The 22,591-nt window shown below is 49.1% G+C and overlaps 1 protein-coding gene across 2 annotated transcripts; it reads right to left on the reverse strand.

Annotated features, from left to right (window-relative positions):
* Nucleotides 1–13,328: 13,328 nt before the first annotated feature.
* LOC309647529 (uncharacterized protein) lies at nt 13,329–20,308 on the reverse strand. Of its 2 annotated transcripts, XM_082434943.1 has the most exons (5): nt 20,064–20,308; nt 18,136–18,281; nt 16,334–16,373; nt 15,638–15,726; nt 13,329–14,607 (listed from the first exon to the last, which is right to left on the reverse strand). In XM_082434943.1, the coding sequence occupies exons 2-5, from the start codon at nt 18,252–18,254 to the stop codon at nt 14,589–14,591; spliced, it is 267 nt and encodes an 88-aa protein (XP_082291069.1). In that variant the 5' UTR covers nt 18,255–18,281; nt 20,064–20,308; the 3' UTR covers nt 13,329–14,588. The 2 variants fall into 2 exon arrangements, with proteins under 2 accessions (XP_082291069.1, XP_082291068.1); XM_082434942.1 differs by lacking the exon at nt 20,064–20,308 and having other exon boundaries at nt 18,136–19,120.
* Nucleotides 20,309–22,591: the final 2,283 nt, after the last annotated feature.

Raw genomic sequence — 22,591 nt, forward strand, 5'->3', positions numbered from 1 at the left:
GCATCTGCTTTTATTGCCCAGGGCTACCTCTTTGCTAACCACTTCCAGGCCGGGGAATGTTCTGAAAGCCAGATGGGGCCAGAAACATCTCTGGAGAATCTCGACTTGACAGTCCATAAGCAGAGAACACTATCTTCCCAGTTCCAAAGATGTGGTGATTGTCAGAATTGGTGAATTGTCTTGTTTACTAACGTAGAAAGCCTCTCTGCAAGAGTCGTTTTAATAATATCCTTCTCCCTTCAAACGACAACAATCCCAGAGTAGCATTCTTTTTTTTTTTTTAATGCCCCACCTTTTAATTTAGAAAAGTTGAAAGCATAGTGCAATGAACACAGGACCAGTCGCTGCAACACTCACCCACCCTACATCTTCACCACGACGCTTCTCAGCACAGGGACCTCCACTTCCCAGCGCCAAGTCCGTCATCACATCCAAGAGTCCTCCTGTGGGCACGATAGTATTATCAGGTCCAATGTCCCCAAAATGTCCTTTACAGCTATTTTTCGGATTCAAGATACAATCAAGGATTATATGCTTCATTTGGTTGTCATAATCTGCCCAAAACTTTTTAAATGGTATAAGTTTTGTTTGAGAATTTTGGGCATTTTACAGCAATACTATACATAAGCGTTTTGCCTAAAGGATAGCTTTTTTAGAGGAATTGGAAGATAGCTCCTTATCAGTCAAGTAATTTTTGTTAGACAGTACTTGTATCCACTTATATAAAAAAAAAGCAGCCTTAAATGTGGCTCGTCAACCAAAAGGGTTATATAAATTTTGTAGAATGTACTTACTAAATTACATCTTTATAAAAGCTACTGGGGTGATCTAGTGATAGGGTCATAAACTTTCTTCCATTAGCACGCAATACACGTCCAGGCATAAGAAGTCCCAATGCTTAACAGCCACAAAAATAAAATCTAGACCAACAAGGACTTACTGTATAGCACAAGAAACTGCTCAATTTTCTGTAATAACCTACATGGGAAAAGAGTTTGAAAAAGAATAGATACATGCATACGTATAACTGAATCACTTGCTGTACACCTGAAACTAACACAACATTGTTAATCAACTATACTCCAATATAAAATGAAAAAATTTTTTAATTATTTAAAAAAAACTAGATTAGGAGATCTCTACTTTACAGTTGCTATGTTTTAATGGAACGTGTGTGTCCTGCACATAATTGGTCTACACACTTTCCACACACAGCTGATGAGTTCTGGTCACGCTCACCAGGAGTGGTTGTCTGGCTGGAATTCCTCTGCCCAGCAGCCCTGGGTCCTCAGGCGGGACCATCGTCTTCACAGCACTAACCAGGCCTCCCAGTTGGTGGCATGTGATTAAAGAGTTTGCAGGACACAGAACACAAAGCCCCATGCCCTTCCCCACCGTCCTTGCTGAAGTCTTGCTTCCTGGGCAGGGCGGGAAGCCCCCAGCAGATGTGCTGACACACATCTCCCTGTGTCAAAGAGTCCAGAGAAAACTTGTGATGGGTGCCCTCCTGGGGACAAAAATATGCCCAGGAGTGAGCTCTGTAAGAGCTTGGCCACTTCCATTCAAGCCATGGGTGGAGTGGAGGGAGGGGCATTTCTCAGAACAGGGGGCTGCAGCTCCCAGAAGAGTACACGCACACACATACACACACACACCCCACCACCGCCCACCCCACCTCCATGGCCCTGCCCTGTATCTTCCCTGCCCAGGCCTCCCCAGGAATCTTGGCCAAATTTCCTGACAACATCCATTAACTCCCCCTGGGGAGCTCCCTTTATGTCTCTCCTGTTGTATTTAAAGCATTTATAGTGATCTCTTTATATTTCTTTCTCCCACTAGACTGTGTACTCCTTGAGGACAGTAACAGTTTCTTAATCCCATCTGTGTCCCCAGAGCTTAGCGTAGAGTCCGATACATAGATGAAATGTTAACTAAACGAATAAATGAAATAATTAATGGACAGGTGCTGGCCAGATCCCACTTTCTTTTCTTTTTAATTAAAAACATTTATTTATTTATTTATTATTTATTTAGGCTGCCCCGGTTTTAGTTGTGGCACATGGGATCTTTAGTTGTGGCATGCGGGTTCTAGTTCCCTGACCAGGGATCAAACCCGGGCCCCAACCCAGGCCCCCTGCATTGGGAGACTGGAGTCTTACCCACTGGACCACCAGGGAAGTCCCAGATCCCACATTCTTGAGAAGGAAAACCATGTCCCATTCTAGAAACCATAGTGTCTGTATTCATTTCCTGAGGCTTGTGTAACTAGTAAACATAAACTGGGTGGCTTAAAACAATAGAAATTTATTCTCTTATGGATCTGGAGGCCAAAAGTCTGAAATCAAGTTGTTGGCAGGGCCGGGCTCCCTCTGAGGGCTCTCAGGGAGAATCCTCCCTTGCCTCTTCCAGCTTCTGGTAGCTCCAGGCATTCCTGGGCTTGTGGTCACATCTTCCTCTGTTTCTCCCTCACCCTTTCCCTTATGTGCCCCTGTCATCTCCTTTTGCATCTCATAAAGACCATTGCGATGGCATTTAGGACCCACCCAAAAAAATCCATGGTTATCTCCTTATGTCATGATGCTGAACTTAATCACATCTGCAAAGACCCACTTCCTAATAGGGTCACATGCACAGCTTCTGGGGATTAGAACTTGCTGTCTGTGGCTGACTGTAATTCAGCCCATACAACGCTCCACAGTGAATGAAAAAAGTATTGCCTACATCTTCCTTGCAATTTTTTCCTGTCTGTGCTTCACCAGAGAGAAATCGCCCAGATAAAATATGCTTGCTTTGTTTTGGTCTAGGAAAATTAAACGAGTAAGTTGAAACGTTAAGCCTTTAGTATTACCGCTGATGGTGATAAAGATGCTCACAAATGACATCATTCTTCGTGAGAGTCCCCACGAGCAGGAGGTAGGAGGAAGAGGGGAGGCTGGTAGGTGCGTTTCAGGATGGGAGGTCAGGGAAGGTGTTACATGTCAAACCACCCAAATTATTTCAGACTAGCAGATAAACTACAAAATATTCTCTTGGGGATCTTGAAACCGAGGAGAGGGGGGACCCAGGTTTCACCTGAGCTCAGCAAGGGCAGGGGCTGGTGTGAGCGATGGAGGGTAGAGGATGGCCTCAGGGAGGGACCCCGAGTAGTCAGGGTTCAGGAAGCACAGAGTGGCCTCCAGGGTCTAGAAGAATGATCCTGGCTCCACCCTGAATCTCAGAGGGACCTGACCAAGCTTCCAGGAGCTGTAGCCAGCCTCCCCGCTGAGCACCTGGGGTGGAGAAAAGACCACAGTCCCTCCTTGATGGGCCCCTATTTTCTACCAAAGCATCCTAAAAAAAACAAACAACTTGTGTTCTGAGGCTTAGCCAAGCCGTGCTCCTTTCGGTTGTCCAGGCAAGAGGTGAGAAGAGAGCCTCATCCTCTAATCCACTGCTTAGAGACCGGGGTCCTGACTAGACTTCATTAGTGATGGCAGGTCACTTGCACCAGGGGCGTCAGGCTCACGGACCCTGTCGGTCAGATCTGGGTAGGAGGAGGGAAGAGACGGCTCAGGAGCCAGGTCGGAGAAAAGTCCGATGTTTCACTCCTTTGTTTCATGACTTTGCCCCACTTTCTTCTAACCAGGCCAGACCAATTGGAAGGTGGCACCTGGAAGTATCTGGAACCCTGCTTGGCTTGATTTATAAGATGGGTTTTGTCCTCAACACTGCTGATGGTGATAAAGATGCACACAAATGACATCATTCTTCGTGTTCTGAGGCTTAGCCAAGCCGAGGCTAATCCGATAATGGCATCATTTCCTCAGGGGATTAGTTAATAGAGAGGACACTGCCCTCAGCAACACAATGTTAATGCAGAGCTCCCGGTTTAAAACAGTACCGAGTAGGCAGGCTGGGACCCCGAGGATTAAACTCCAAATGTTTGGTCCCAAAATCAAGGATTAAAAATGAATACTTAATTTAAATAGAGAGAAATCCACTGTTGAAAGGTTTATAGAAAGCAGGGTGGAAAAAGAGGTCTGGACAAGTTAGGCTGACTGCTCAGAGGTCTAGAAACAGAGGTGGGGATGCCTGTTTGGGGAGCAAAGTGCTCCCCACTCCCTTATTAACAGCTGAGGAAATAAAGGCCCAGGGAATAAAGCAATAAAATGCTCTGGCCCGTCAGCAAGTTGGCGGCAGAGCTGGGACCGGGTTCCCTCTCTGCCACTGGAGCCTGGATTCAGTGGGAAGGAGAAAACTCCGGAATCAAACCCAGGTCAGGAAGGAAGGAAGGAAGGAGAAGTGGGGAGGGAAGGAGGGGTGGGGGAAGGCGAAGGCAGGCAGACAGACAGGCACAGTCTGATAGTTTGAGGCAATGAGAATCGACTGTAGACCTTACGGGACAGGCAGAGGATTGTCTGTGTACCTAGCGTCCTCCTCTTCTCCCGGTGACAGTGACCACAGGGCCTTTGCATCTCTGTGGCTCTAGGAGAACAGCCATTTTCAAAGGACCCAGCCCCAGACTTCAGTTGGTTGGGCCGAGGTAAGTGCTGACCCAAGATTTGTCAACAAGTCCCTTTGCTAGGGATTTGGGACTTGGAACCCAAGAGAACTCGAAGTCCATCTCTCTCTGGAGCTAAAGCTGCAGATTAAACCTGAAGACTGTTGTGGCCATGCTTCCTGCAACACAGAGGGAACTGGTCTGCAGACAGAGAACAGGCAGCACTCAGGGTCAAGAGCTGGAAGGACAGTCCTGATGGGGTTTTTAGGTTCCTGGTCATAGTTTTCCCCACAGTTCTAGGAGCCAATAAACTTTTTTTGCCTAAACTTGTTTAACTTTGATTTCCTCTTGGGTAAGTCCTCACTGATGCGAGCATTCTGCGCAAGCACGAGCTGGAGGTGCCCAGGTCTGGGTTTCCGGCTGGCTGGGTCAGAGAAATCCTGGGGGGAAATCAGACAATTTAACTCGGTAGCGGAGCAGCCTCTCCCACGGAGCTGCTGGCAGTTCAGACACGTGTGGAACGTCAGTCATGGTGGAGGTGAGGGCAGGGCTCCTGAAAAGTGCCTGGTGAGGATCCAGCCGTCTTGGCAAGGATGGTCTGTGAAGAGGGAGTGAGGCCCCTGCGGCCTCGACGTGTGGGGCTAGAGGAGTCTGAGAAGTGAAAAGGAAGTCAGGGCAGGCTCACCCCTAATATTTGGGGGGTCCAGGGCAAGAGTGCAAATGGAGGCCCAGGTTTTAAAAGTTAAGTATCAAGTTAACAAACTGTGAAATACAATATTTAACACATGGTGAGTGTTTGTCTTCCTACCTTGGCCACTGCACAAGGCCCCGGAAGGCCGGTTTGGATGTAGAATTCTTGGCGTCCTCGTAGATCGGTGGTGAATGTGGCAATGTGGGGAGAGCCAGCGCCTGGCTCCCAGCCCCTGGCTCCCAGCCCCTGGCTTCCAGCCCCTGGCTTGCCCTCCTTCTCCCTGAACCCCAAGGTCCTCAACGTGCTTATGCATGCTCCCCCAGCCAGCATGTCCCATATCTGTCTGCGCCCAGCAAACACCACCCCTCAGCCGCCTGGAGGGGCTGGGACCGTGTGGTCCCCCCTGTGGATGAACAGATCCCAGGGAAGCTGCACAGGCTCTGAACCTGAACCCGTGGCCACCTGGGCACAGGATCTCCAGGTCCTGGGACCTGCAGCGTGGTCTAGAAGGGGGTGCAGCCTTTGGGGGGACGCTTTCTCCTTGGTCCTGCAGACCCCCAGCCCCGTGGGAGGGGCATGACCAGGACAGCGCCCTCTCGCCCCTCTGGGAAGGATTCTGGTCATGGGCTGACTCGAGAAGGGGTGAGCTGGTCTTAGAAAGTGCTGGACTGGGGATGTCAGGAGACTTCCTAGCTTTGCAGCGTGGGCTCTCTTTACCGCAAGGTCTTTGTAAAATGATGGCTCTGAGTCAGAGGCAGAGATTAATAACCCAGTGTTTGGGGCCAAAGTAAGGTTCGAATTTTGAGGGTTTTTTTCCCCTTTGCTGTATGACTTTGGGCAAAATACTTAATTTCTCTGAGAACCGGTTTTCTCATCTGTAAAGTAGGGATGTACCCTCTCTAGGCTGCTTTGAGGGTTAGATGATGTCCATGAGGAGGTTAGCATAGTAGGTGCTCTGTAACCAGCAGCTGCATTGTTATTCTTTTTCTGCTATTGTTGGGACCTCTGAGATGGCCTACAGCTTTTCAATGACTGCTCTAGGGCCATGCTTGGAAGGGAGAGGCCCACTGGCCTTCTGGTTTTATTCCCTCTTTTCTGAGAGTCACTGCTGTTGGTAGTTAGGAGTGTGGGCTCTGATTTCCTCACGCCCTTACTTAACTGTGAACCATCGGCAAGTCACTTAGCTTCCTGGGGCCTCAGTGTCCTTGTTGGCGAAATGGGACCATAATAGCATCCATCCCTAGGGGTGCTTTTAGGAGTAAGTGAGATGATACATCTAAGAGCTTAACCAAAGCTTGCCTGGCACAAAGCAAACTTTCAAAACTGTCCGCTATTTTTTACCAACACCTCCCTTCTCTCTCCTGCTGTCCTAGGCCCAGCCGTGGGCAGCCGCTGCTGTGATATTTGGGCTTCTGTGGAGTTGCTTTAGGACCCATCGGCCCTGTGCAATCTTCACTCAATGGAATAATGGCTTCCGAGGAAGAAAAACCTCAAATCCGATTTGTTTTCTTAAATCCAAGCTCTAACTGCTTTGGGAAGAAGCCCACGTTGGCTGAAATCATTTCTTGTTTCGTTCTTTTCTTGCCCCTGTGGGGCAAAGCTTAATCTCAGTCAGACTTTTTGATTAACCGGGGAAGAAGAATTTGCCAAGAAAAGAAAATAGCAGCCTGATTTCTTCCGAACTCAAACAAGGAAACTGCTGTGTGATCAGTATTCCTTTCGAGCAGCTTCACGCCCTTCTTTTTCTTGTGTAAGAAACTCTAAATGAAACCAACCAGCGCCGAGGATGGACAAATGCGGCTTCTCCCTGAGAGCTGACACGCGGGCAACCTTGTGGCACCAGAGGATCTGGTGATGCTGGGCACCCCCGGCGCAGGTGCCCCCCGGGCAGGCTTGCTCTGCTCCAAGGGCGGCCTGGAAGAAAAGAACCAGGTGAGTGTGGATTCCTCGGGCACCTGGAGGCTCTCTGCTACCTCCTGTTTACATGTAAGCCCCGGATGGAGCCCTGTCATCACAGCACGTGGTCCACTAGCAGAGACATGTATACGCTCATCCTTTCTACTTGACCCTCTATCACCACCTCTGTCCTCCTGTTCATTTCCGAGCACCTTGGAAAGCCAGCTACTTCCACCCCTCAAACGCCTTCCTTTCATGGCCGAGTCGTTGCCACTGTCACCTCCCCCCAGCTCTGTGCTAACCAAACTCAACATTTCCCAGAGCCTCCCTTTCCTGCCTTGCCTGGGGCCTTGCCTCATGCCCCTCCTTTATTTCCCTCTTTCTGTCTCTCTTTATTATTATTTTTTTTTTTGCTGCGCTGTGCAGCTTGCGGGACCTTAGTTCCCCGACCAGGGACTGAACCCGTGCCCTTGGCAGTGAAAGCGCGGAGTCCCAACCACCGGACCGCCAGGGAATTCCCTCTCTTGCTCTCTTCAATTTTTAATTGTGGTAAAACACACATAGCATAAAATTTACCATCTTAGCCACTTTACGTGTACAGCTCTGTGGCATCAAGTCCATTCGCATCGTCGTGCAACCACCACCACTGTCCATCCCTGGAAGTCCTGTCATCTTGCAGAACCGAAACTCTGTACCCCATAAAAAAAGAACTCCTCCTTCCCCTCTCCCCCAGCCTCTGGCAACCACCGTTCTACTTTCTATGAATTTGACGACTCTAGGAGCCTCATGCAAGTGGAATCACAGCATTTGTCCTTTTACAATTAGCTTATTTCACTGAGCATAACGTCCTCATGGTTCATCTATGTCGTAGCAGCTGTTCCTCCTCTTAACGTTCCCTTTGAAGCGGCTGTGTCCTGTCCGTCTTCCGGGTCTGAGTATGAATTCCTGTCCTCCAGGAAGCCCCGCGTCGACCCCCGCTGCTGGTGCTTCCACCGTGCTTGGCGCCCTCCTTCAGGGGAGAGCCAGGCAGAGAAGGGATGGAGCCCAGAGACCCCTCTGCCCCCACCGAGCATAGCTCCTTGGGGTACAGACCCCTGCTCATTCCCAGCTGTACCCCAGTGTTGCATCACAGCCCCATGCCCAGCAGAGAGGACTCAACAAATACTGCAGCGTAAACGTTGAACAAACTTTTGCTGACAATTTCCAGCACAAACCTTGAGCCCAAATCTGCACGTACTTGATCTATCAGGGGCACGAGGAATCTTAACCTTTGCTGGAGCGTGGGGTTTGTCTCTAAGGCGTGGCTCTCCATCCGATTGCTGACCCTCTGGCCTCTCCTGCCACCCCACGTCATCAGGTCAGCACCCGCTGTCTCTTGGGGAGCCCAGCGGTGTCTCCAGCCCCTGTGCTGCATGCACTGACCCCGCCATCCTCTGGCCTCCTGGCGCCACGTCTCTGGAGGTGGTTTCCCAGTCTGCCTGTTCCGGCCTCACTTCACCCTGCACAGCCTGAGAAGTGCCTACTCCTGGCCACCTCTCCACCCTTTTCCACTTAAGGAACCTCAGCCATTGTGTGTCTCAGCAAGTAACACCTGCGCCATCACTCAGGCCTGCATTCTAGGGAGGATTCCTGATTCCACAATAATCTGCCCATTGCCAATAGCTTCTACTCCATTCCTTCCGATGCTCAAACAAAAGCCCTTCTCCAAGGCCCGGTCATTTCACTGTTGGGGAATGGACAGAGGGTGGGACCATGTTCTTACCTTACCACTGACCAGTGGCTTGACTTTGGGCAAATCACAAATCCCCCTAAGCCTCATTTTCCCCATCTGTATGTGGAGATAACAAGGAGTGCGTCCCCAGGAGGCTGTGAGAATGAACAAAGTAACGTAGCAATTCCCTACCTCAATGTCAGCAGTGGCCCTCGGTGGAAGACCCTTGACAGTGGTTGACGTTGAATGAGGCCTGTGCTATTGCAGGAGGATGGGCCGCACTGAGGTGATGCAGGTGAGGTAACACTAACCTGGGTAGACTAATGCCAAGAGCCTCACCTTCCCCCTTCGCACTTTCTCCCTCCCCGTCCTCGGTGCTACAGCCAAGCTGCCAGGGAAAGCACCGATCTGATTTCCAGGGAATCCGTGTTGCTCAAAGAATCACATGTGGTAGACACTCTCTTAACTGAACTGATGGATTGACTGACTGTCTGTAAACACCCTGCCAAATGCCCACAGAATGTTCTAGACGTTCATGTCTGGTAGATGGCACTTCTGCTCCCAGTGGCTGAGGGGTTGAGTCTTATACTTAACAAGAATCAGCTGTATTTGTTCCCAAACTTGTGTGTGCCAGTTGTACATTTTATTGTGATTATAAATGTATTTAAACAAAATGAAAATTGATAAAATTAGTGTGAAAGAACTTTGTGAAAACTAAGATGAGTACTTGGAAAAGACTAGATTAAGGGTCATGTTGAATTGAGGATACATGAGACAACAGTTAAAGCTTGGGGGAAATTATAAAAAAAACTAAAAGTATAGTACTCTCTCATTGCTTTGCAAATATCTTTAAGTTCTTGTTCTACTTTAAAAAAGCAGAAACTAAATATGATGAATAATGCATTTATGGCAGACTGTGCTGAACTTGATTCTGACTTGAAGAAAAAGCCTTGGCCTGACATCAAAAGATTGGGGATGAATTCTACTCTTGAGAATTGAACTAAAATGTTTATAGGGTGTACATACAATTTTTTAATGGTTCCTTGCCTTCAAATGTACATTTTTAAATTAACCCAACGATCACTGGTATTGATCCAGCTGGATGAAGGGGCTTCTGCTGTTCAACCTCCTGTTTGGGACCCTCTAAGCAGCCCCATTCTGGTCTCGTTCACTGCTCACATCTTCTACTTTCCGTTCCACTCATTTAGCCACTCACCAAAAAGTGAATAAGAATCAGAACCACCTCTGAGTTCAGAGATGACTTCCTGTGCTGCCTCTACTTGGAGCGGATGAAAGCAAGAGAGTACGAGCATCTGCTGTGGCCGCCTCCTGCTGTGTGGGAGCTGTGTGCTTATGTTGTTGGGAAGCCTTTTCCCACCTTACATCCCATAGCAGTTTCAGTGCTTTGGATCAAATTGTGTCCCCTGCACCCTGACCCCGCCCCCAGCCAAATTCATATGTTGAAGCCCTACCCCCCAGTGTGATGGTCTTTAGAGATGGGGCCTTTGGAAGGTAATTAGGGTTGGTGAGGTCATGAGGGTGGGGCCCTTCGGATAGGATTAGTGGCTTTGTAGGAAGAGGAGTGGATAGAGTTTGCTCTCTCTCTACCCATGAGGACACAGAGAGAAAGTGCCGGCCTGCAAGCCAGGATGAAGGCCCACCTGTGCTTGGAAGTGAATTGGTGGAGACCTTGATCTCGGACTTCCAGCCTCCAGGACTGTGAGAAATAAATGTCTGTTGCTTGAGCCATCTAGTCTATGGTATTCTGTCACAGCAGCCTGGGCAGACTCACACTCTGAGGCAACTAAAGAGAGGCAACTAAGACCTCAGCAGGTCCTGGGAAAGTGTACAGAGGATGGAACTCATTCTGCTGCTGCCAACCAGGAAGATGCCAATGATGTCAAACCCTCAAACCCCAGACCCCAACACCAGCCGGGGTGGACAGAGGAGCCCCCTCCATTCCCAGTCTCAGACTCTAACACACTGATACATTCACCATCTCATGAGATTGCAGACCCACCTGGGAGATCTCCAGGTGTACAGACAGGGAGTTTACACGACTCGCCTGAGGTCACACTGCTTTCTTTTTATTTTGGCCGCACCACGCGGCATGCAGGATCTTAGTTCCCCGACCAGGGATCGAACCCACGCCCCATGCCGTGGAAGCGCGGGGTCTTAACCTCTGGACCGCCAGGGAAGTCCCCCACACTGTTTTCAAAGACAGACCTCTGACCATAACCAAAGCCCATGACATGTTCTAATAAGCCTAGTGTTCTCCCAAACCAAACTTTAGATGCATGGCTCTCTGTCACTTTCTTGCATGAAATGCATGATGCATGGTGTTTCTATGTGTGATACCCTCTGACTTTGATGGCATCTGAAGCATTTCACTATCCGACCTCCCGGAACAGAGATTGCTAGTTGTCTACCCCCAATCCATTCCTACCTTCCTCCTTAGTTACAGAACTCCCAGCCTCTCTTATAGGGAGGTGTGGCCGTGTGGCTAAGTTCTGGCCACCAAGATGTGAGCAGAAGTGTGCAGGACCTCCTGGAAAAGTCTGTAAAGGGAGATGGTCTGGCCGGAAGGTGCACCCCCTTTGTCCTGGACCCCTGTTCTGCACGCCCCTGTTTATCCGCGCTGCCTGGAGTGCAGGTGGAAGCAGGAGGCCCCAGCAGCCGTCTGTACCTCCAGGCACTGTGAAGACAGAAGCCAGAGCTGAGATGGGGCAGAAGTGTGCACAAGCAGCCTGGGCTCATGGCGATGGAGCTGCTGCACCGAGAAAATGGGGAAGTTGGGGTGGCAGGAACATCATTGCTCGTGCAACCCCACGACCTAGATCTAAGTCCCACGATGAGAGGAGGGGCAGGGGACATTGAAGGGGCCGTGTCTATAGTTGTCTTGGTGACTGGGACTCAGGAAGGCTGGTGTCGGCATCTGGGGAACAAAACTCCTCACAGAACTGGAGCGAGAGGCAGTATTCACTCACCCTACTTCTCTGTAGAACCCAAGCCCCAGTGCAGGGAGACGGCGGTACCCCGGATGCTCCCAGCTTTGGGAGCCCGAGGCCCTGGCCCCCAGCCCAGCCCCTCAGGAGGTCACAGGGGCTGCACTGGACTCCTGTGGGAGGAACGGCGAGGTGGTCCTGCCTCAAACAGCTTGGTGGGCAGTAATGACAGCCACGGAGCTCAAGGGAAAGGACCTGAGAGGTAGCCCTTGACCACATGGGATGGCCAGACAAAACGGGGGCTCCTTAGAGTATCCCGAGCCAAGCAGGCAGGACATTAAACTGGTGAGATCTGAGCTGTGACCTCGCCATACTCACAGGCTGTGGGGCTTAGGCACAAGGGACTCATGCTGATGACAGGGTGGCCTGGGATACCTCAGCCAGGAAAGTCTGCCTTTTATTTCAGGAGGGCCCTCGCTTCAACCTGGGCGTTTCTTTTAGGCTGACCTGTCACTGCAAAATGCGTCCCATCCATGTGTGTCTTCCTTCACTTCAAGGACGGCGTCTTCTGGAGAGAGGGTTACAGGTCTCTTCAGGCTGGAAGGAGAAGGAACAGGTATGGGAAGAGGAACCCAGGATCACACTGGTGACAGGGAGCAAAGGATAACTCGTCAGTTACATGGATTTTCTGTGTTAGAACAAGACCCAGGCTGGCTGAATCCGTTAGATAGCAGGAACATTTTCCCCTGAGCTTTCACTCAACTCTCAAACTACCAACTCATCTGTGATGTTTTCCAGGTGAATGGCTTTCTGCATTCAGTCAGCTTATGTTAGTTGTGGTTGTGTTTGATAGGCTGGCATCCTGGAAGAATCACTCTTGACATCCAGAATCCAATCAACACGTTCAGTTGTGCAAAACTGATGTGCAGAGAAAGATAACATTTTTAGGGCTGAAATGAAACTGAAAGATCAGCCAGCCCCACCCCTCATTTTATAAATCGGTGGAAGCCATTGCTGGAGGTCACACAGCTAATGAAGGTGAACTTCAGAGTAGACCTCAGTTAACCCTAACTCGTAAAGAGTGCTGCAAACACATTGTGTTTTAGGTTTTGTTTGTCTGTTTGTTTGTTTGTTTTTTGTTTGGCTGCGCCTCGCGGCATGTGGGATTTTAGTGCCCTGACCAGGGATCAAACCCATGCTTCCTGCATTGGAAGCACAGAGTCCTAACTACTGGACCACCAGGGAAGTCCTATCCAGATACACTATATAAGGGCTCCTCAGTTTCTTTATGTGTGTGTGTGTATTTTTCTTGGAAAGAATTGACAGACTGCTTCCTGGGGTATTTGGAGTCAAGTTGGACAGAATTACAAACATGGAAGCACCTAATGGTTTCCCTACACAAGATCAAGGTCACTCATGAAGTCTGTTGCATCACCCTCTTTTACCTGTGGGGAGCGAACATCATGTGAGTTAGGTGTTTGGATTGTGTCGAAGTGAGTATCCTTCCTCCCTTCCCCCCCTCCCTCCCCCTCCCCCCTCCCTCCATCCCGCCCTCCCTCTGCTCCCTCCTTCCTGCATCTGAATCACAGTCTGATTTTTCTCTGGGTCTGGTGTGGAGCCTAGCATTGGACCTGGGCTTTTGGGCAGATCAGCACATTTTCCCCATTTGCTCCTTCCTTCCTCTCTTCCCACCTTCCCCTGTGTTTTTGTTTTCCAAATTACGGGCCTATCAAAATTAATGAACTCATTTATTTTCTCTCTATTGAATGCACACCAAAAACGATTATATTTCTAAATAGGCCGATGGCGCCAAGTGGATGCACCTGAGCCTCCTGGGAGCTACCAAAGCACGTGTTACAACCTTGGGAACGCTTGTGAGAACAGGATGGGGAAATGTGAGACAGCCCTGACAAGACAGAAGGTTTCCTTGCCCGATGCTTGCCTGGTCCCTTTATTCCCCATTCTGAGCATGTCTGGGGCTCCACGAGGATGTCAGTGGTGAGGATACACTGTGTGGTCAGTATTCCAAGGGGCTGCCAAGGCAAAATCTAAGACACATGATTTTGCTGGCAAAGCAGGTGTCCTGCTTTGAGTTGTAACATAACCAGTGAGCAATAGCTCATGAAATGACCTTCTTTTCAATTTATTAAAGGGCAAGCCTTTCTTGGAAATCCATCTATTTCACTGAGCTCTAAATCAAGACGGCCTCTACCAGGGCCCTTTCAACATCTCTTGTCCCGACATTGACTTTCACAGACTCAGGCACTAAACCGACCCTTCCTTCCTTTCACTCGCCAGGAAGCCCAGCGTTAAAATGTATTTCCTAAGGGTGAGCGTGTGCCGCGGGCTGGATTTTCATATCTGTTTCTCTGATGTGACAGTGGGTCGAGCATGATGCCAAGTCTCTCTGTGTTCCAAGGCCACAGACAATAGCCTTTTTGCTGGTGAAAAGGAGGACAAAGTCAAGTGATGCTGGGAGATCAGCTCCCACTCCCCCCACCCCCCACCCCCGAGGGACCAGGAAGCCCCCTGGCCCTGGTCAGTAACACGATCTTGGGACATATTTTTATGCCTTTGTTGACTTGGTTCTCTGGGTCATGCCTTGATCCTTTCAGGGTGCATTTTATAACCCGTGCTGATCTGCCTGGAAGCTACAAAGTAAGCTCAGGGGAACTGGATGTGCCAGGACCGACCTTAGCACTGGCCTTGCCCTCCACCACTTTGTTTTCCTCCTCTTCTCCTGTGTGCGTGACAGGAGCATCTCCTTCCAGCGCTGGGTGAGCAGGCAGGCTCTGGGGATCTGTCAGAACTTCCCAGGGCACTCCAGGGTATCTCCAGGAGACAGGAGTGAAAATCTCCCAGGGGCTACCCTGCCCAAAGGTCCCTGGAAGAACAGAGATAAATTAATAGATAGTAAGCATAGGATGGGAGGTAACCTGTCTTCTCATCAGAGTGAAGCTTGGCTAGGTCACCTTAACCCTTGCTAGGTCCACATAATCAAATTCAGTTCTGCTCCTGTAGTTTCATAAGAAACGATTCCACGGCCATTGGCCCTGGAGACTCAAGCCAGAACGCCTCCTACAAAATGTATCACATCGGGGCGCAAGCAACTCAGCATGTACTAAGAACCTGCAGGATAAATCCAAAATCATTCTGGCACCTTCTTCAAGAAATATCAGCTAGGGAGACGAGAACCTGCTGAAACAGGTACAGAGTCTCTCTGAGCAGTAAGTCGGGTTCATTTCATCACCGCAGCTCACTCAGGCCAGAACTTTCCCATTACACAGCTCCCCCAGTCCTGAATCTTTCCTAGCAAAACGTGATCACATGCTTCCGTACCAAATTCACAGCCTCCAGCCTTGCCGAGTTCTCTAAATTTAAATGTCTCTGATTTTGATAGTTTCTGTGAAAGTAAACTGACTTTAAGGTATACACTGGATTTTGTCCTCCTCCCCCAAATTCTTATGTGGAAACCCTAAACCCTAGTGTGACTGTATTTGGAGAGCAGGCTTTTATGGAAGTAATTAAGGTTAAACGATGTCATAAGAGAAGGACCTTGATCCAATAAGATCAGTGTTCTTAGAAGGAGGGACACCAGAGTATTTGCATTTCCTCTCTCTGTCTCTCTCTTTTTCTCCACCCCTCCCCCTACTCCCTGGGCCATATAAGGACTCAACAATTGGTGTCCATAAAAGGAGTCCCTCTGCAAGAACACGTGAGAAACACACACACGTGAGAACACAAGTGAGAAATACAGTTCTGTGGCTTAAGCTGCCCAGGCTATGGTAGGTATTTTGTTATGTCAGCCTGAGGTGACTAATACACTTGACCTTGGAGAATCCACGACCCAATGGAGGCTCCACCTGAGGTCCTGAACCGGGACTGAGCAGCTGGCCAGGTAGGGCGGTCCTTACCGATGTACTCCCCGTCTGTGCTCCACAGGTGCACGGTACGGTCCAGGGAGGATGACAGCAGAACCTTTTCTTCTTCTATCAGCTCCAAACTAATGAGATAAAGGAGAGGAGAGATGCCCCAGGGCTGCTCCAGCATGAAAGGGACATCGGCTCAATATGTCAATACTCCATTAATTAAAGTGGGAATATAGAAGGAAGCCGGGTTAATCTCCTGAATTACCCTTGGCAGCATCTTCCCCCTGTCTCCTACCATGCCACTCCCCCTCCACAGTCCCCAACTCCAGACCCAAGACATCAGACAAGATACACTGGAAACATCTTATGGACGATGCGGCGAAGATCAAGAGGCTGGAAAGAAACTTCTGGCCAGGGTTCAGGTCCCGCGCCAGCACTGACTCCTTTTAACTCCAGCGAAAAAAATCTAAAACTTACTAAGCTTCGAAACTTACCCTAAAAATACCAGATCAATTCAAGGAGAACGATCATCCATCTACAAGAAAAATGAAGACTTCAGTCTCTTCCTTCACTCTGTGTCGGTAGCGTACACATCCTGTTCTCATCAAGACCAGAATTATAGCACTGCGCTCCTCCTTTGGCTAATTCGGAGGGCTTCTGAGAGAATCCATTTGATCCAAGCTGTGAGAAGTAGTTGAACTCTTTTACTCATTCTTGAGCTCTAAGACGGATGGTACTCACAATGTCACCATGCTGATAGGGACCCGCCAGAACATCACATCTAAATCAGAGGAAAGAGCACACCTGAGTACGGTGGGAGAGGTACCACCCTCATGCTAGATGCCGTGTAACAGTCCCTGCAGGACGGGGTCGGGTCTGGATGAGCGTCCAGCAGGGAGAGAGGTACTGGTGTAGCAAGTCATTGGTCTTGCTACGTTAATTTGATACATGTTTGTCAAGCACCTACTATGTGCAAGACCCCATGCCAGCTCCAAAGACATATGAAATGGGGCCTGTGCAAGGTCCTTACCCTATGGTTTCCTTTAGCACTTAGCGTTTGGTAAGCATGCAGGAGTACGTAAGTAATCAAATATGATTTTTAAAACAGCTTGGTGAAAGCTATGTTCCCAGTACTTGGTGTAAAGACCAACGTAAGGCTGATCACTCTTACTTCTAAATTCCCATTTCTCATACTTTAGCATTTAAACTTCTCCTGTGGTGGAACAGGAAAAAGTGAATAAAGGGAGGTATGTGAGGGAATTCCCTGGCGGCCCAGTGGTTAGGACTCCGTGCTTTCACTGCCGAGGGTCCAGGTTCCATCCCTGGTTTGGGGAACTAAGACTCCACAAGCTGTGCTGTGTGGCCAAAAAAGAAAAACAGAAAAAAAACGGCGGGGGGATGTATGTGAATATTTACTTCTAAATTGGCTTCACAGAAATGTAATGAAATATTACATAGCCATTTAAATATGTTAAATGTTAAATATGCTAAATAGACCTAAATATGCTTATATGGAAAGCTGGCCAAGAGATACAAAGAAAAAAACAAGTCCTGAAAATGATGTATTGTAGGTGTGTGTGTATGTGTTCCTGTATATGCATATATTCATGCATAGAAACTTTCTGGAAGGAAGTTGAAATTCATTAACAGTGTTGCTAGGATGCAGAAAAGGCAGGTTAGGGTGGTAGAGGAGGTCAGAGAAACAACTACTGCTTTTCATTTTACATTCTTTCACGCTGTTAGATTTTTTTCTAAACATGAACACTTCTATAATTGTATGAAAGGGTTTTAACATTTTAAACATATTTTTGTTATTACCAAAGCACTATATTTCCAGAAAAATTAGAAAAGACAGATTTCTAAAAAGAAGAAAATAAAACATATCTATAACCTCCTGTATAAAGAGATAACATTTGTTAAATCCTTGATGTATATCTTTCCAGACTTTCAATCTTCCATATACTTCTTCATTTTAACAAGGGTAGAATCGTATTGCAATATTGTTTTGTGATCTGATTTTTTTTCATTTAACAATTTTATCATGAATATTTTCCCTGTGAATACATTTTCATATACAGCTTCCATATTTAATGACTAAATGATATTCCAGTGTATTATACCATCATATATTTAATCAATTCCCCTTATGTGGGACATCTAGGTTTCTCTATTATTTTCCTCTCTCTCATAAACAATATGTTGACTCACAACCTTATAACTAAATCTTTGTGCACGTTTCCTATTCTTTCTTTAGGCCAAATCCTTAGAAGTAGAATTGCTGGTTCAAAGCTTTAATGCACATGGGCAACTTGCCCTTCAGATAGTATACACCAATTTACCCTCCATCCAAGAGTGTATGAGTGCCATTTTCCTGTTGCCTTGCCAACACTGAATACTTTCATGAAAATATTCTTCTCTGATCTGTTCTTAAAGGGTTTTAAGAGACCCCTTCCTCACTGGTACAATTTAATTTTATCAACCAGAATATTTAACTAAAACTGAAGCTGTGCTCATCATAGCGTCTTAAGTGGAGAGCTCATTACCTGCTCTTGGGAGGCTGCGGCTCCGGTCCCTGCAGACCATACTCCTCGATGTCGTAGACGTGTACAAAGCTGTCCTGGTCAGACACGTAGGCACAGGCATCCCCTGTTGTCACCGCCATGCTGCTGACCCAGGCTTTGTCTCTGGACTGAAAGACACACGCACAGGGATCATTACACACACACAGAGGGCCCGTTACATACACACACACAGGGTCCATCACACACACACACACACACACACACACACACACGGTCCATCATAGGTAAAGCTTATGTGTCAGACAATGGCAAGTGAAATGTTGTCTTCCGTTTATAGTTCTATTTATAGTAGAACTATAAATGGGAGACAGAACTAGTCACCGTGCCTGTATTAAACTTCCAGCGAGGTAGAAATACAGACAATAAAGCTAAGGGCTTAGAGCCCAGCCCAGCTGTTGTGTCACGTAGGCTAGTGTCAAAAAACAAAACAAAACAAAACCCCAAACCTGAAGCATGGAACTTATTTCCAATCCACAGCCCAACTTCCAGGAGTGAAGTTTGCAAAGGGACAGGCCCCGCCGAATAGCCTCCAGAAGGTGACAGAACCTGGAAGGAAGGGTCCCTGGGCGTTTGCGTTTTGTGGTTCCTGAGCTCCCTGGGGCTGAGTGTGGGAGCCTCTGCTCAGAGGCCCTGCAACCTCAGAACTCCAGGGCTGCTGCTGTGTCCCTTGGCTTAATCTGACCAGTTAGAACCATCAATTGGTGTATATTGGGGCAGGGGGTCCTCTTGGTGGGTTTTGGATTAAATGGCTCAATAGCTTCTCCCTTCTCCACTATTCTGGGCAGCCTTCCTGACAGAGGAGGCTTCCTTGGGCTGTGGAGGGAAGGTATGGAAGTTTGTGCTATGGTGATGCTTAATGTGTGTGTGTGTGTGTGTGTGTGAGTGTGTGTAAGCACTTCCTTTAAACCCACTGTGGAATTTGCCTAGTCAAAGGAATTCTCTGGCACTTCCTTTTGGCCTGTCACTCGCAGTTCTTGACTGGTTGGCATGTGGGTGTTCACAGCAAGCCTGTGAAGTAGGGGCCCCATGCATACCTCTTCCTCTCGGGAGCTCCCTAAATCTCCAGACTGTGGGATCCTCCTCTTCTCCCGGGCGGGCGGCCCTGTGCTCCCACCAGGGAAAGCAGAAGCGAGGAACGCTCAGGGTGGAGGGTGGACAGAAGCGTCCGAGGGCACCCGGTGGCGACAGGCCTGAAGCTTCAGGGCAGGGCCGGGTCGGGCTGCGGGAGGAGGTGGGCCCCCTTGGGCGTGCGAGCAGACAGAGGAGGGGGCCCCCTCTCTAGCGAGGAGAATACAGACAACCGAGCGCCCCGGGCTCCGTGCTCACGGCCCCAGCCTGCTCTTGCAACCAGAACTACACAGGTGGCTGCTTTTACACTGCGATTTAAAACAAAACCCTAGCGCTTTGCAGCAGGACGCTGGCCCACCCGTTACGTTTCACCGAAGCCGGGAGGTCCTGTCATCTGTGTGACATCAGCGAGCTAGTTAGTGGCGGAGGTGGGCTCAGAAGCCGTCTTCTAGGTCTCAGCGGCCTGGCTTCCACGGCTGACCCCCATTACATAATTCTCGGCTCTTCTGTCAGCCGCCTGTAGGGGCTGGGACGGTCTGTCCCCCACAGGCTATGCTTGATATGTATCTAACCCCACTAATGCCATCCTGTGAGCCCCATGCCCTTCCAGGAACCATCAGGGGCCTCTGGGGAGGCGGCGGGGCAGGGATACTTGGCTGGGAGGGAGTCCTCGCCCAGCTGGCAGGCGAGTAGGCGGGGCTAGTCAGCCGGGGAGCTCCGGGGGGTCCTGCATGCCTGGGGACCCTGCCTCCTGGGACCCGGGCCTGCAGTGGCCGCGTCTTGGAGAAGCGCTGCACGGCCCCTGTGGGCTCCGTTCTCACCTCAGGGCCCGTTGGCCATTAGGGCAGTGGCGGCTGATTCCAAGTTGGCTTCCCTCGAATCTTCAGGAAGGTGAGGCAGGAAACGCTTCTGTCCGGGCCTGGAGACAAGGAGAGAGTTTCGGGTGCCCTCCCCATGCAGCTCCCGGCTCTCCTCTCATCCTCTCCTGTGGCCGCCCCTGGGCCCGGAGTCGCACAGCTGCCCCTGGACCTGGGCTGGAGCAGGCGAGGGGCACACAGGAGCGCAGGCGGCCTTCCTGGTTCAGAGCCAGCCCAGCCTGGATGGGGGGTAAGGTCTGATGTGAAGGCTAACGGCCCCTGTGGCCCAGGGCACCCCGGGGCTGCCCCAGGACCCCAGGACTTTTGCAGAGAGACAGGGATTGGGAACTTGGTTTGGGCTGGAGGGAGGGGCTGAGAGAGCTGGTAGGGCGGTCAGGGGCTTTGCCTGGAACTCGATGGGCACTTCCCAAGAGGTCCCCACTCCCTGGAATTCCTGGATTGGAATAATACTAATTAACCTTTATGTCACTTTTTACATTTACCAAGATGTAAAACCATGTGAAATCACATGGTACTGGATTATTTGTCCCAGGGTCAGATGAGGCAATGGAGACTTAGTACAGTTAAAAGCTTTGCTCAAAACCATAAAGAATTCATTCCTTCCTCCCCCCCCCCTTTTTTTCCCCCAAGTCTGTTACATCCCTAGTAGGGACTAGGTATCATGCTGAATGCTGTGGAAATCTGGGGAAGCAGAGAGCTGAACCAAACCAAAAAGAACTACCCCGAGAAATGAGCAAGATTTTATCGGCGCATGGAAGAGGGTGGGGTTATTGTGTGTGGAGAAGGGAGGGGTCAGAGTAGGCTTCTCAGGGGAAGCGGCTTTGGATCTGGAATCTCGAGAGATGAATTGGGCCCTGGGCAGCACAGGGCCAGGGGAGGTCCAGGGAGAGAAAGACGTCAAGCTCTGATCTTTACAACACATCAAAGTGTTGGAATAACTTCTAAACCCATCTCCCTACTTCCCCACCTTCCACTCCTCCTGCTGAACTTGAAGCATCATCAACACAGGGGCCACCTCTGTCTTTTTTTTCGTGTGTGTGGTTGAGTGGCCAATACAGAGAACATGGGTTCGAGCCCTGGTCCGGGAAGATCCCACATGCCGCGGAGCAACTAAGCCCGTGCGCCACAACTACTGAGCCTGCGCTCTAGAGCCCACGAGCCACAACTACTGAAGCCCGTGCACCTAGAGCCCGTGCTCCGCAACAAGAGAAGCCACCGCCATGAGAAGCCTGTGCACCACAACAAAGAGTAGCCCCCACTCGCCACAACTAGAGAAAGCCCACGCACAGCAACAAAGACCCAACACAGCCAAAAAAATTTAAAAATAAAAATAAATAAATAAATAAAATTTTTTTATGAAAAGAAGAAGAAGAAAAGAAAAAGCCTCCCAGTGAGCTGACTAATTTCCTGGATTTTAGCCTGGTTGAAATCTCTTGGTCTCTCTCTTTCTCTCTCAAATTCTTTCTTTTTGATATGGGGGAAGACATAATAATTCTCAATATGTATAAGGAAGAATGAAGCTAAAGTGTTGAAAAGTTGGCAGAAGGAATATGTTTTCAGCTCATTCAGCTTTGCTCACACAATTGCCTTTCTCTCTTAGCTCCTCTCTACTGAGAATGACTTCAGAAGAACTGTCCACATGGTTTTCCAAATAAGATGGCAGCCTCCTAGCCAAATCCCTCGTGAAAAAGACCACCGTGTTTTGTTTTGACCTTCCAGATGATCCAGTACTGCTCTTCCCGGAAGGCTAGGGGAACTTTCACATCTCTCCACCTAATCTGTGCAACTTTTGCAATGTTGAAATGTGCATAATTGGGAACTAGGGCTGGCTTTGCATTTTTGGAGTAAAGAGGAGTTTTTCAAAACCCAACGGTCACATAACTTTAAGCAATAAATGCTGCGGCAAACAGGGTTTTAAATTAGAACTGCTGGCTGAAAGGTCAACATTGCATTCTTGGCCAGTGACTTAATTTTCACTTTAATGCAATGAAAATAAACCTTTAGAAGGAAATGCCACCACTTTTTCCCCAAAGATTTTTAAAGCTCTTAGGCACATTCAGAAAGAGCTTCACAGAAGAGTCTTTTTTATATGCAGTAAAGGGGATAGGAATAGACTGGATAATAAATCTACAGGTAAGAATTTCTTTTTAATCTCGTGGTGTCCAGAGGTTTCAGCTTCTAACCACTGCCCTCCAGAGCGTCTTTCAAGCACAGCGAGGCTGGCTGCACTGCTTTATCCTTATTTTACCTGTTGGGCAGGAACAGCTTGTCTCTGGATTTAGACCCTGAGCCCCTTGGGGGCAGCACCAAGCCTCACGTCTCTCTCTAGCCTTCTCTATGCATCTCCCATGGGGTTATGCCCTTGGGAGCGGCTCAAAGATATTTTCTGATCCAATGAGTCATGGGAGCTTTTCCTTGGCTACTAAGTCATCAAATGCCTAAAGCAGGGACTGTCATCTGGGGCTCATGGC

Source organism: Balaenoptera physalus (genome assembly GCF_965194825.1).
Source record: "Balaenoptera physalus genome assembly, chromosome: 18".
Lineage (NCBI taxonomy): Eukaryota > Metazoa > Chordata > Mammalia > Artiodactyla > Balaenopteridae > Balaenoptera > Balaenoptera physalus.